The 15,212-nt window shown below is 40.2% G+C and overlaps 1 protein-coding gene across 1 annotated transcript in view; it reads right to left on the bottom strand.

The window, feature by feature from the left end:
* The window catches only part of zmat4a (zinc finger, matrin-type 4a), a 186,027-nt gene that overhangs the window by 63,942 nt on the left and 106,873 nt on the right, over window positions 1–15,212 (bottom strand). The window contains exon 4 of the mRNA XM_085787651.1: window positions 8,712–8,868. Within this exon, the coding sequence (XP_085643777.1) occupies window positions 8,712–8,868 (157 nt within the window). The remainder of the gene's footprint in view (window positions 1–8,711; window positions 8,869–15,212) is intronic.

Here is a 15,212-nt window from a genome sequence, read left to right as displayed (position 1 = left end):
TGCCAAACTGACCCGGCTTATATTAGAGACAGGCATCTATAGGCTTTTCTTTTCTTTTTTTTTTTAATTTGAACAAATCTTAGACTCAGCAAAGATGGGAAATCCTCTCAAATCTTTGTCTTCTTACTGTTTAAAAGAGTAAGAATAGAAGGAAAGAGTCTGATTCAGAGAGCATTCATTTAAAAGTTTAATCGGTGCGGATTCAACTTCTAAATAAATGTGTGCTGGCTCCGGCCCGAACAACATGACCGGACGCACCGGGTTAGGGTTGGAAAATTGGGTTGGGTTGGACCAACGGCTTCCTTTTTTTCCCCTTTCTGTCTTGACTGCGTTCGGGGCAAGAATTAATGCTTGTGAGTCCGGCAGAGCTTCAACACCCTCAGATCAAACCAGGTCGGGTCGGGTCTTAATTTTCAAGCTTGAGAACTCTAGCATGGATTAAACAGTTTAGAAACTGCTAATTCACAAGAACTTGCAGACAATAGAAATAGACCCGGCTGTGGCCAGAACCGGCCAGTACAGGAGACCGGAGTCTATTTGACACTAAGCTTTTATTTGAGAATTTATGGTACGTTAATGCGCTAAGTTCCTTGTTGGGTCATTTTACTACATTTTTGGAATCTACAGAGTTGAGCTGCCGCCCTCACCAAGGATCTGTAAATAGGCATATATAAAAATGTCTAGGCAGCCCAACAGTTAGTTTTTGAAACAGCACAGAACCTAAATGGGCAGTCCGGAAACAGACCCTTTAAATGTTACTGCTATGACATGTGTGCTTTAACTGTTGGGTGAGACGTCTAGTGGCATAAAACAGTCCAAGTTAAATGTGAAGGTACAAAAAGGAACTACCATATTAACCATAACGTTCCAGATTACCTCCCAGTAATTCAGCATGTAGAAGCTATATCCAGCATTAAGCTGCAGATGTTAAAGGAAGTGACATTGGTGGCAGCTATTGTGCTTACGGCCCAGACAACTGGAAACAGGCCAGGATGTGGAAACAGTGCTTAGAGAGGCCATGTGGAGGAATATGAAAATACATGTGGCAGTGATTATGTAAAACACTAATGACAAATTAACATTCATTTAGCCTGCCTGAGCTCTAAAATAGAAACCGAATTGGGATTGCAACACATTGCAACACCAGCAGCTGATATCCAACTAAAAATACATGCATGCTCATATAGAAGTCATTGAAAAATATTCACATAAATACAGCTGGGGCTGTGCAGGTTAAGGAAGGGCCGTGCTATAGCTTCAGAGGCTGTGAGTCCTGCAGGAAAAGCATTAAATGTTAAATTCAGACATCAGGTTGGTTATTCAGCACTTTTCAACACTATGATTATGCATTTTTGAAATGTTTACAAGGGTTTTCAGGTGGGGTTATGGCCCCAAAAGGATGATGCACCATCTGTTTTACTGGGGAAAAAAGGGCATCAAGTAAAGTTTTTCTGTTTCTCCTGTGACATAGAGATCCTGTATTTCTTCATCACTGTCTATGGAGGTGGCTTTTTTTTTTTCTCCAGCACACCATGTACCATCACAGATCTGTGGCGTGAGGAAGATAAAAAAACAACATTCTTGGGAGCCTGAAGTTTGCAACTGTATACCGACTGACAACAGAATGGAACAACAACGGGTCCCGAGAGGCAGGCAGATCAACAGAGGAGCCCGGCCAGTCGGCTGACATTACTTATGTAGAAATCAATATCCTGGGCCTCCTGGTACCCTGGATTTATCTTCCTGACATTTTCTATCTGTAACAGATCTGTACAATAGAAGTACTTTAAATTACTGTTTCAGAGGATAAAACACACTGCGGTCCGAAGCCAGCAGTTAGATGGATGGATCTGATATTTGTATTTCTTATCTTTGAATATTAATGGAGAGGGTTTAGTGTTTTAAAATGCAGCTTCAAGCATTTCCTGACTAATCCATGAGGAACACTGGGTATTTATACTTTTTCTTCTTTACTTTTTTTTTTTTTTTACAAAGTCTAAGGAAAAAGCTGAACATTCACAGCTGCCATCCAAAAACCTACCAACGCAAATACTGTGTTAGGTGAGGAGGAGGTTCCTCGGTGTCTCAGTAGTTTTCTGGATGACATTGCGATTGATGGCCGTGTTGCCCCCCCACCTCTTTTAGCCGGGATGGAGCTGCCTCTGTTCTGAGCCGTTGGCCACAGATGGCCTGCTTAATGACTGTCTGTCACTGACATGTGGCGAAGAGAGCAAACGGCAAAGGGGCGCTGTCTGGGCGCTGGATGATGAGGACGTAATCAGCAAAGTACAAACACAATCTAATAGTGTCTAACTTTTCTAAACTTACGGCAAAAGTATCTCACTGTCTGGTCTACTGACAAATAATTATGACTTTTTTTAATCATTGGTCCTGATTGTTTTTTAAAAATTATGTTTGCTCGATTTGATGTGATGTGTTTCTTTATAATTGGACATTCTGCAACATCTTTCATTTTCAACTCAACTTAAAATTCATTCATGCATTTACCGGTATGTAGAAACGTTTTTCTTCCTACTTATCAGGTCAGTGTTTTTAATTTTTTTTTTATAATTGTTCTAGGTATATCCCAATCGACATTTTATGCTCTTTTCAGACCCTGTGCTGCACAAAACATCCAGACACCATCACACCATCACTCTCACACACACACACACACACACACACACACTATGATGTGTTTACAGTCAGTGTATTAAACACACAGTCACTTTATTCTATTCTATCGATTCTGGACTCAGTCATAAGTGTTAACTGTCATTGTTAAAGATAAAAATGAAAATAAGGATGAACATCAGGTTCATCAATTGTCATTGTAATGCATCATGTTCACCATCTCAACTTGACATAATAGTATTTGTTTATTAAAGCAGAAGTAAGCGGAATATTCATGTTAATATACAGTAAGTCTTAAATAGTTACAGTATATCTTCCGACGGCAATCACTTATATAGAGTGTTTGGTCCGAAACACGGGTCTGTCAGTCACTCTGCTCTGCTGTAAGCCGAGGAGAAAACGTCTTGTATACTTCCTTGTATCCTACAAGCTTTATCCAATGAGGAGAGAGAACGGCATGAAGGGCTGTGTGTGCAGCCAAGGGATGCGCGTGAATGTGGTGACGTAGGGACGAGGACCAATAGATCCATGACGAGGGCGGGGACTGCTAACTAACAAAGTTAGTCAAAACGACCGGATCGCTTACTTCTGCTTTAACAATAAAAACAGTGCTCAATGTCAAATTTAAGTGTTGGAGATTATTCTGGATAACATCTGGCTTCAATAAAGTTGGTGCAGTACTTTACACACCGTGGCTAGAGTTCAGGAATCTAGGCGGCTGTCTAATCTACTGTATCTAGTCTTTGGTTTTTCATGTTGCCCTGTACTGGCTCATTTTAAGGGTGCACTCACACTAGGCAATCGTACCGTGCCCAAGCACGTTTGCCCCCTAAAGTCCGGATTCTATTGTTAGTGTGAGTGCAAGTGTTCCGTGCCTCAGCACGGTACACTTCCCTGGCCCGGCACGGTGGGAGAGGTGTGCTTGGGCACGGTACGCTTGGCCAGGAATGCGCACACGTAATGCGCTGTGGGCTCGTTCTCAACCACGTGTCTTCGGGCTTCAGCACGGCACGGATCAACTGGCCCTCGTCAGAGTGCACCCTAAGTTTATGTTCCAACCATGACCTGTGTTCTTTTCACTGAGGATTGACACTTTCACATTATTCACCTGTGAGCATCTACACCTACTTCATAATTACAAAAATATGGACATTTTTTGCAACATTAGACATTTTAAGATGTATGATAATAAAGATAACAACACTAGTGTAATACTAGTATTAGTTTTGATAATCTCTTTTTAAACTTCAAAGTTTAGTAATGTTCGATTGACTAACACTGAGTTCACAACTTTCCGAACAGCAAACACAATCCAAGGTGAGTGATAAATGCTTCAAACATAATCTCTGAAATAATTGCACAAATCTATTTTTCAAGATAATGTGAAAACGTGTATGTGCTTCAGACACAAATTGAACAGGAGCACTGTACTGATGATAAAAAAGATAAATAAATAAAAGAAAACAAAGGAAGAAAACTTTATTCTGCCGTGAGGCTCTGTCTTGATCACGCCCCAAGAACATAAATATTTCACTACGCCAAAGCAAAAGCAGAGTGTGATCGATACGACCCCTGAACAGAGACAGAGCAGAGCCCACAGGTGGATGCTGGGCTGTTATTGTGTCGATGCAGCACAGGAAGCTGCAGCAGCAGATCTGTGTGAGGCAGCAACCAATGAACATTTAGTCGTGACAGATGTTTAGAGGACAGAGCTGCACCGGATTTCTCAGCCTCGGTCCAATCAGAATTTCAGACTTGTTTTCATGTCTTCAATTTCAGGTGCACCACAGAAAGAGGATTTGATTTCCCCTTGGCTTTCTCTGTGCATAATATTGTTGTATAGCATCTGTATCTGGTCTGAATTAACTCTGCAGACTTTACCTCATATCCTTCTTCTGTGCTGTTTTCGCTCTATTCTACTGCTTTATTAAAGGAATTATTCTTGAATTTCTTCTCATCCACTGAGTTTCAAGGACTCATCCAACAAACATTAAAGGGATAGTTCAACATTTTGGCAAATTGGCCCATTGCCATAATCCCTGTAGGAGTAGGTTTGTTACCTTTGCAAGCTATTTTGAGAATGGCGGAGCAGAGTCACGAGCTGCTCAGAGCTACGCTATGGAGGAGGTTTTTCAGCAAGCAGTCTCTGCAAAACAACTCCGTCTCGTAACGTTCCATTATTATCTCATAGCGTGGTGAATGTGCAGGTCACAATTTGTCCACAGGAGCATTTTGGAGTTGTTGGATTGTGTATTTGATGAGTTTGATGAGGGAAACCAAGAAAATCCATTAGCCTCCATAGCATAGCTCTAAGCAGCTCGCGGCTCTGCTCCGCCATTCTAAAAATAGCTTGCACCGACAATTAAACCTACTCGTAAGAAATGGGAATGGGCCAATTTGCCAAAATGTTGAACTATCTCTTTAAGTCAAAGACCAGAGGTTTGTGCACTAAGCTACTGATCCAACCCTACCACTTCAGAGGGTGAACAGCTGCAGCTGCAGTTTTATTATTGGATGGATTCTGGACAGCCCAACAATGGGATGCTTCAGATAATACCACTATTAATATGCTCCACTTTATCAGCCAACACAAAACTTCAAGCAAATTAAAAGAAGAGTGGTGGTGAGGGATATCTGAAGGCTCAAAGTACAACACAAAGCTGTGAACTGCATATAAATGATTTGGTCAGCGGGCACGGCAACCAGCCACAGCAAACAAACAAAGCTCAGGGCCGATGTATTCACAACCACCCGGCTGGAGGAACCATCTGAAACTACTGTGTTTGCTTGTTTTCTCATTCACTGTTTCCCCCAGTGACCTTCACTCATTATCCTCACAACGGCCCATTTGTGAGTGGATTCAAGGTGAGCAGCTGTCAGCGGATAACAACAACAAGACTTCAATCACCCCGAGGCAAAAAACAGTTGGTGATTAAATCTAAATAACACGCACAGACACACAGAGAATCCGGAAGAAAATCGGTTAACCACAGCAGCTTGAGGAAGTTGTATAGTCCCACAAAATCGTGGCATACCAGATGAGTCTTTAGCCAAGGTAGCAGCTCTGTGCAGCCGTACATACTGTATAGGTTCAGTACTTTGAGTTAGCAGCAGTGTGACGGCAGTGACGGTGGCCTCTGAGGACAAAAAAAACGTGTTCACCATGACTTGGAATGACTGGGAGTATTTCAGGAGCATGGAGCGATGAGGTGAAAGATCTAAACCATTTAAAATATGTCTGCTGTTTACCACTCCTTTTTTTCTTCCACCTTCTTCATTGTTGGTTTATGAACGCGAAACGCGCTCTCTGGCTGGCTGGATTTTCCATTTGGGCTGCCGTACAAAAATGGCGGCGCAAGATGGCGGCACTTTTTATATGTATATATAAAAGAATAATTATAAGACTACGAAAACCAAACAAATTTTATTTTATAGTGATTATACAAATATATTAATGGGTAGTATATTCAGATTTTGTCAATAAACCTTGCAAATTATTACACACTGGACCTTTAAGCTTTTGTGCGACTCCATCCAGTGTGATGCTGAGACATGTAGATGAGTAAAAACCAGACCAGCTGCTAGTGCTGGAAGAAAAATCAGGCAATCAACATAAGATTCATCTTCTAGGGACCATGAATATCTCTACTTCACCAGTAAGACAATACATCACATTATTTTCTCACAAATAATGCTATTCAGATGGATTAATGCCAAACGTAAATTTTGTTGTATTGTTTTTTCAGTGCAATGACAATTAAGTATCTCGAAAAAACTCTGAATTAGCCTATCAATCACATATTCAACTTAAAATTGTCTGATAATGATCATGCTGGGAAGCGCTTTGAGTTTTCCCAGAGACTTGAACAGCGCTTTAAGTGCAAGTCCATTACCATTCCACTTACCCAATCACATCATTCTGAGTGGAATAACAATTTTCATACCGACCCCTTATATAATCTGATGTTCCCTCTTAGAAATATGAGAAAAAAGGCAAACTTTCTTGTACAGCAACTTCTAATAACTAGTCTAGTTATTCTATCTAGTGATCCTGTGGATGGATATACTAACATTCCCAAAATAATGCCAAATTACTGTGCATTTGATTTTGTTGCTCATACTGTTTTGTTTCCTCTAAAAACATCAGTTTTATCAATTGTGGTTTGGTGATTTATGGTTTAAACATTGGGACCAGGAACATGACCAGATGGTATCTGAGTAATATGGCAGCTGAATGTGGTTATTTAAATGGACATGTTTATATGCATTACTTTATTTCTCCTCTAAATTACTTGTGTATCAGATCTAACGAACAAGTCTTTAGCTGGTGACTCATATAATGCACTGAAGCTGTGGAAGAGAGAGACAGATTATTCCCACAGGACAGAGGCTGTGTACTACTGAGACATAAAGACGTGATAAAAATCACTGAACCACAGAGATAAAACTAATATACAGTGCATGACCAGACTCACTCTGCCAATATTATAGAAGGGTGAAAACTTTGGGCTCAGTCATAACCGTCTTCAGCTATGCTAAAAAAAATGTGGTCACTTCCAAATTTGAAATCAAACACCATTCCCTTGGAGTAACTGTGTATCTGATCAAAATACTTGATTTGTTTGGTTTAAGTTTACTAATTCATACTTTCAAATTAGGCCACCAGTTTAAATTCACTTACAGCAACTACAAATAACTTTCATTTTGTGTTGGTTTTGGCGACCTCTGTGGACAAAAGCGGTAGGTTTCTCTTTGCGGATCCTGTCCCAGTATCAGCCATGACGGAAATGTAGCAGCTTGGATTTTACTGGCTAGCGTAGCAACAACACAATGCTAAGGTGTGCTGTCTTCCTCCAGTCTGACTGCTGTAAATACTTTCGTATACTATATTTTATTTTTGGATTTACTAAATTATGGGTTTTCATTAAATGAATGAATGAATGAATATTTATGTTTGTGTCATGCCACCATTGTGGCCCATCCCATATGGGATTACAAGACACATTTACTGACAAATCAAAAACTAGACAGTCCTTCCTTTAGGTATTACCCGCCACACAAGTGCAACACATAAATAAACAACTCAAGATTACTTTCAGTACTCATCTGTATATTGCTCTTCGTCTCATTGCCCAGGCCTTTTCAAGAAATAAAGAAAATGCAAATATTTTCAACTGAAAAAGATGTTTTAGCTTCTCAGCATGGTCCCCACACAAATTCATTATTTGGGTCTCTTACTAAACAGTTTTTGTCTTATGAAAGGACAATCTAACACAAAATGAATTTCATTCTCCACTTCTTGGATGTCACACAAAGAACAAATTCTATCGTTTTCTGCTGTGCCAATATATCTGCCTGTCTCAATACTGTATGAAGACCAAGAATACCAGCTCTAAATGTACGTGATAATCTTTAAAATTAAAAGAAACAAAGACATTAAGTATTTCAGTCTGTGTGTAATGAATCTATACAATATATAATGAGTTTCACTATTTGAATTAAACTACTGAAATAAATGAACTTTTCCGTGATGTTCTAATTTACTGAGATGCACAGAAAGAAAGTAAGGGCTGAGCCAAAACAGAAGACAAAAAAAGATGCTTGTTTCCAACAGCACCTGAGGTGTAAATGTAATGTGTTCTCCAGCCTTTGATGGAGCTGCTGTGTGGACTTGGCCTCTGAGCTCCTGCTGTGTATTCTGACCCTTACAGCCCCTCTGTGCCAGTATGAGATTTCAGAGCACTGTATCAGGACGCTGCACTTGTACACAATAATATATCAGGCACTGGCAATTCTTTTTGTTAGCACTCGACTCAACAACAGAGGGAAAGCTGTGGGGAGAACATACACACACAGCCTATACTAAGTGCTCCATAATTATTTAAAATCACTTCTTTCTTTTCCACTTCACACGTACATAACAACACCTCCCTACATTGTCAACACGTATGGCAGCAGGCATCTCATTCCATAGTTGTTGTTGTGTTTTTCCCCCCTCTCAATAATAAATCCCCTTTGGAAAAATGCAGCTCCTCCATCATTTATACCCACAATGCATTTTAAAAAGCGGGCTATACCTTTGGTTGTGATGGCGGGCTGCTCCCCCAGTAGCAGCTTTAGTCTCTTGGCGTGGATTTTACCCTGGTAGTGTGACTGTGCCACCACTGCTGAGGTGAAGGACATGTTACACAGCGTGCAGCACTTGTTCTTGTCCACGTCGCCTTCATCGCTGCCCTGGAAGCAACAGAAAAAGAAAAGAATCTTATCAATGATACATTAATCCATCACAACATTCATTCATTTGTGGGAGCTTTAAAGGGATAGTTCACCCAAAATTCAAATTTCACTCATTATCTACTCACCCTCATGTCAACTAAGAGCTGTGAGAATTTTCAGAGTCCTCCGTTCCTTCTCGGAGTTACGGGGGGGTCCGCGCAGCAGTATTTGTCCATAATGGTTGTCAATGGATACCAACTTTCTTCGTCCAAAAAGACACACCAAAAAACATCCAAATACCTCCATACTGCTTGTCTGTAATGTCCCTCTTGTATTGAAGCCCCGACATGAGAAACTGTTCTGAAAAAAATTAAATAAGTCTATATTTTAAGCTTGTTTGTAGCGGAAGCTCCCAGTGGCTCGGTTCACTGCTCTTCCTGAAAATTTCTCTTTTCACGTGCTTATAGCTGAGAACTTAAAACTTTATCTAATTTCTTTTATTTTACTTTTATTTGCTCTTGCTTTTAACTCTGTTTTTAGTGTTTTGCTTGTTTTTATTCTGTCTTATGCTTCTTTTTTTTAATGTTTTGTCTTTATGTAAAGCACATTGAGTTGCCTTGGTATGAAATGCGCTATATAAATAAAGATGCCTTGCCTTGCCTTGCCTGTGTCAGTGCAAATCTCTCGTGATTTGCATTGACCGGCGGAACAATTTCTCATGTCGGGGCTTCAATACAAGAGGGACATTACAGACGAGCAGTATGGAGGTATTTGGATGTTTTTTGGTGTGTCTTTTTGGACCAAGAAAGTTGGTATCCATTGACAACCATTATATGGACAAATACTGCTGCACGGACTCCCCCCCGTAACTCAGAGAAGGCTCTTAGTCGACATGAGGGTGAGTAGATAATGAGTGAAATTTGAATTTTGGGTGAACTATCCCTTTAAACAAAAAAACAGGATTCAATCAAACTTGTTATATGTATTATTAAAGAAAGCAGTGTCTCGTTGCTGGAAAAGACAGCTGCACATTCAACACATCACTAATCTCGACCGCTTCTAATTCAGATGAGGGGAGGGGTGCCGCGTTCAACGCCGAAAGTGTTTTTAATCCTGGCGGGATGCAAATGGAGTGGAGTCTGTTTTAAGGGGTGATAGTGGAGCTGATGGTGGACCGCTCCCTGAGCCTCCATCTGTGCACGCTGCACCAAAGCCCATTATCCTCAGAGAAGTCAGAGGACACGGAGAAAACCCGGCAAGGCACCGAGAGATGGATGTTGCTGTTTCCACAGAAAAGTGAGAGGGTAGAGAGGAGAGGGTCAAAGAAAGGCTGATACTCGTGGTAGACGGAGGAGGAAAGTGAACTCTGTAACTTCATTCAACTGTCTGTCCCTGTGCCAAGTTAGCGCACACAGTGGAGAAATGTCCTTACAGCTGCATTGTGTAAGCTCTGGAAGAACGAAGGTAATGAGCCCTTTCACCTTCATAATATCCAAATATCACAGTGCCTAGAGACAGAGAAATATCTAGTGATGATATAACAAACACAGCTTGGTGGATTCTGTCTCTGGGCATTTTAACAATTAAACTGCATCAAGGTAAAAGACAGACTGAAAATCATCAATCAGTTATTTGATGGGAATGGAAACTTTTCGCAACTTCAAGACAAATTTGCCCACAGACTTACCATCACTGGCTTAGTTATATACATATTAGACATTACATAACAAACCACATAGACTGGGAAATTCTGAAAAGAGAACCAACAAATATCAAAAGCCATTATTTGAGAAACTTGGATCAACAAAAAAAACTAATCTCAGATTTACAAAAAGTTTATGATGGATCCATCTGACAACACTTTACATATTAAAGGACGATGGAAACTGGAGCTAAACACGATTAGAGAAGAGGATATGTGGGAAGAGATTTGTTCTGGATGTGACCAGGGGGTGGGAAGCTAAACATGGAAAATGAAGATGAGGTTTTTTTAGGACCTCACTAGTTACCTGTGGTTTTATAAGTACAGTAAAATACATTACCTTAAAGTAAAAGAAAACTTACATTCAAATTACTTTCAGTTTCAGTGGCAGCAGTGGATTTTTGCCCATGCATCAGAGTTTGAAGTCTTTGCTATAATTTGGACAATTTTGTACCATGAGCCGCATATGGCCTGCAGGACTTAGTTTGCACACGTCTGCTCTAGGTGATTTAATTATGTTCTCTGGAATTCAAGTTGCTTAAGGTTTGTGAATGGCAATAAAGTGCATTGTGTTAAACCTCTGTTAAGACACTGTATAAAGTCAGTACATCCTCCAGAAGCAGAGGCTCATGTGCTTGGTTTGAAGCAATGATAGTTGCACTGAACTCCAATTTATCTCTAATCCTATGTAAATACATACAATAATATGTGTGTTTATGGTCCAAAAGGATTTGAAAAGTAGCCAAACTAATTACAAATTCAAACTTGTGATTTAAGCCAACAGTTCCCTGCTTGTTCTCATTAAGAATGCTGGATGTGAGCCGCAATGCAACAGCTGCCCATTTTACACCGACTTCATTTTAGAGCCTTTTAAATACCATTTGCTTTTTTTACTCTGCTTGGAGGAACCAATAGCTGATTTCAACAGTACTCAATTACTCTCAGCACCATTCAATCACTTTCAATTTACCAGCAGAAGGACTCTTGTATTTACTGCATTAGTCTGTGCTTTACAGAGAGTTTGTCTATTCTATGCAGGAGGAAGACATAAGTGGATAAATGAGCTGGATGGGTCATCATTCACCTTGTGTAGGGTGACCTTTGTAGTAGAGTTCCTCTCATTTGTGATTTTTTACTAAAAATCTTGTTCATGCTGAGCTTCAGTGATGTCACAGGTACAGACAAAAGGCAAAGGGAAAACACTGGGGTTAAAGGGATAGCTCAACATTTTGGCAAATTGGCCCATTGCCATAACCCCTATAGTCTTAGGAGTAGGTTTGTTACCTTTAATTGTCGGTGCAAGCTATTCTTAGAATGGCGGAGCAGAACCGCAAGCTGCTCAGAGCTACACTACGGAGGCTAATGGGATTTCTTGGTTTCCCTCATCAAACTCATCAAATACACAATCCAACAAGTTGTGACCTGCACATTCACCACGCAATGAGATAATAACGGAACATCACAATTACTCTGAAGCTGTTTAATTAAGGTAACAATCTTGTATAGTTCCTGTTCATTGCAGAGCTATGTCAATCAGCTGCAGTTTTTCCCTTTAATTCTCCTGAGGAAAGCAAAGCTTCTTTTTAAAAAAAATACATTTTCATTCATTGATTGTGTCCAAACACACACCACAAAACTGCTCAACCAACCCCACAACTTTTTCCATGACATGATGAAACAACATGGACAGAGTAGGCTACATACTGCACAGAGGCAACAAAGCCATCAACAACTGAACCTTGCAGAAATGCCTGAAATTGCAAAGATGTAAGATTAATAAGTGAAAATTGGAAAAGCCCAACAGCATTGTTTACGCTTTGATAAAATGGATCAAAGGCGTGCTGAATGACTGAGCTGAGCCCAGGCTGAACAGAATGTGACACGACTCATAATCACACCCCAGTGCTGTGGAAATATTTGTTCACATTTGTATACAGTCACAGGCAATGCAGGCAGCTTTGTGTTCAGTCTGATCGCTCACAGGTGACATGTTGAATTCACTGTGTGTTGCACATCATTATGTGCTGCTCTGCTGCACCCCAGTGGGGTCGTTGTCATGGTCATAACGTTCACCTGGGCCCAACATAAACATGATTACACATCACACTTACACTAATGAGGCTGGTAACTAAGCTAAAATGATGGTTGATTGATGAAAACTACAATAGACTGGACTTGGAACTGTATATTAAGCCTGGTACACTCATACATTTTTCTGAGAGAGCCCACACATGAAGATAGAAAATCAGTGATTGAACAGTTTTGATCGTATTGGTGTTCCCAATACAGCACACCACACACACAAAGATTTGTCTTACGACTGTTACGCCTGGTCCCCAACTTTTTCTTGAAATTGTACTACTTTTATTTATTTTTTTGAAGAAATCTTACCACTTTTTTCTAGAAATGTTTTAACTTTTTCCCCAGAAATGTCTCGATAATCTTTCCAAAAAATCACGCCATTAGTCCTAATGTGAACATACATTGACTTAAAAAAGTAACGTTCTTCAGTCTCAGAACAAATATTTGTGTATTTTTTGTTTGTTTCAAATTTTGGTCCAATGGGGGTCCATGGTCTAGTTTGCGTCAATTTAGGCGTCCTTGATGTAAAAAAGTTTGAGAACGACTGCACTAGAGTCTCGTCCCCCGAGCCAGAAATCTCACATGATCTGAGGTACTACACTGATTGACCTGTAGGAGGGAGTTAAACCAAAATAACCGTTAAACCAAACCAAGAGGAAGAACATTTGTTATATTGGTTTGTTATGCTTCTATATTCTTCAGTCAGTTCACTTCTTTATTGGCTACGTTCAATTCCACGTTTGTGTTTTGTTATATATTGTTATTTAAATTTCATACCTCATCAACAGGTTTAATATTTATGATCATCAGCAGAGCGAGCAGATCATCAGGAGAAACTGACTCTTAACACACCTTACACCACAGGATCATCTCATAGGATAATGTTTAGAGCCATCAGATAATCGGGTGGTTGCTGTCCTTGGTCGGGAGGGGGAAATCAGAATCAGCCAGACTATATCTTTATGGGTGTACCAGGCTTTAGTGAGTAAAATCACTCTTTGTCCTTCCGAGTTGAACTGTAACAGATTTTTTCCTGATGGCAGAGAACAGTTTAGCTCAGAGCCAGAAGATTCTCCCAAGAGGAAACTTCTCAATCTCAGAGAGCAAACTCTGAACAAGCTGAGAGCAGATGTTAGAGCAGTTTAGGAGGAGACGATACACACTCGGTTCAAGTGTTGCTCTGATTGTGTCAAAGTCAAACTGGCTCACTGTATGATGAACAGAGAGGAATCTAATCACTCCTGCTGCACTCAGTGAAGCCAAGAGCAGGACTCAAGACTGGGTACAGTAGAAGTCTCACACACAAACACACACACTCTCCTATAGAAATAACTGGCCCTCTCTGTGAGCCTGTCATATGCTGCTGAGACTGCATGGGCTCACTGGACAATCACAATATCCAATCAATGATATGTCATCAATCACTTGTTTGACACACTGTGGGGGGTTGAGATTGAAAAGCAGCTTATGAAGTTCTGGAAGGAAACGAAATCTGCAATTAATAATTAACCGCTGCAATCGTTGTATTTAGTAGGTTTAAATCAAGAACAAAGTGAACGCACCAATTCATTCATGTATGTATGTAGCTCAACACAGAAATGCATGGTGTTCATTTTGAATTGGCATGTGGAGGAACAGGGCTCCAGTGCTCATGTCCCACCATCAGAAGCTCCATACCTTTTAAATCTTTGTGTCATGCCTTGGCAGACAAAACACTATATCCCAACCAGTAATAATTTGTGAGACATAGTTGTCCCCTTGTTCATCTAAAATCAACTCTAAATTATTATTCCAACTATTGGCTTTAAAACCTTGTTTATTTAGACTGAGACAGTGTACATGTCAGTCAAGTATTTCGATGGATTTCCCCAAGGGATCATTAGATAATACAGTACCTTATAGTCTAATGATGAATCCAATAAGTTACCGGCCAAAGTCAAAAACTGAAACAACATGAGCGACTTCTTTATTCCTTCATAAATCCATAGATCCATAGGTGTCTGGAAACAGGCTCCAGATGTACAGCAGCTGTAAATAATTAGTCTACATTAGCAAATCTATGGCTCTGTCTTACAGTATATCCGAAACACGAGGTAAGCATGAAATGAATCGATGTGATCATAAACCATTTCCTCCTTCCTCTCATAATTACGTCCGACCTCTAAACTAAGGTTAGATGTCATTAATTTGGTTTTCTAGGAGAGAGACACTCTGACAGTGAAAATGCTCTCATTTAGATAATGGAGGTCTCTGAGGCCGGAGAGGGAAATTGAGAAAACAGGGCATTGTGCTCTCCAGACTGACGCCTAATGTAAATGATGTTTTCTCTTTTGTTATGTGTGTGTTGGAAGCCAAGAATCCCATCCCTCAAAACATACAGAATAAAGGGAAGGTGAACCATCGATCAGACATCAGTAAACTTCTTCAGCATACGAAGACATCTTAGGCTCCAGAGACTTCTTCACTGAGGCCTAGTCCACATGTACCCAGGTCTTCTTGCAAACTGAGTTTTTCCCTTCTCTGGTTCCAAAAAAAAAATCACATCACCTGTTTAAAAATCTCTGTCCATACGTAAAAG

This window comes from Trachurus japonicus, chromosome 9, assembly GCF_045865225.1.
Source record: "Trachurus japonicus isolate A0001 chromosome 9, Traja_1.0".
Lineage (NCBI taxonomy): Eukaryota > Metazoa > Chordata > Actinopteri > Carangiformes > Carangidae > Trachurus > Trachurus japonicus.
This window is presented reverse-complemented; position numbering and strand designations above follow the sequence as displayed.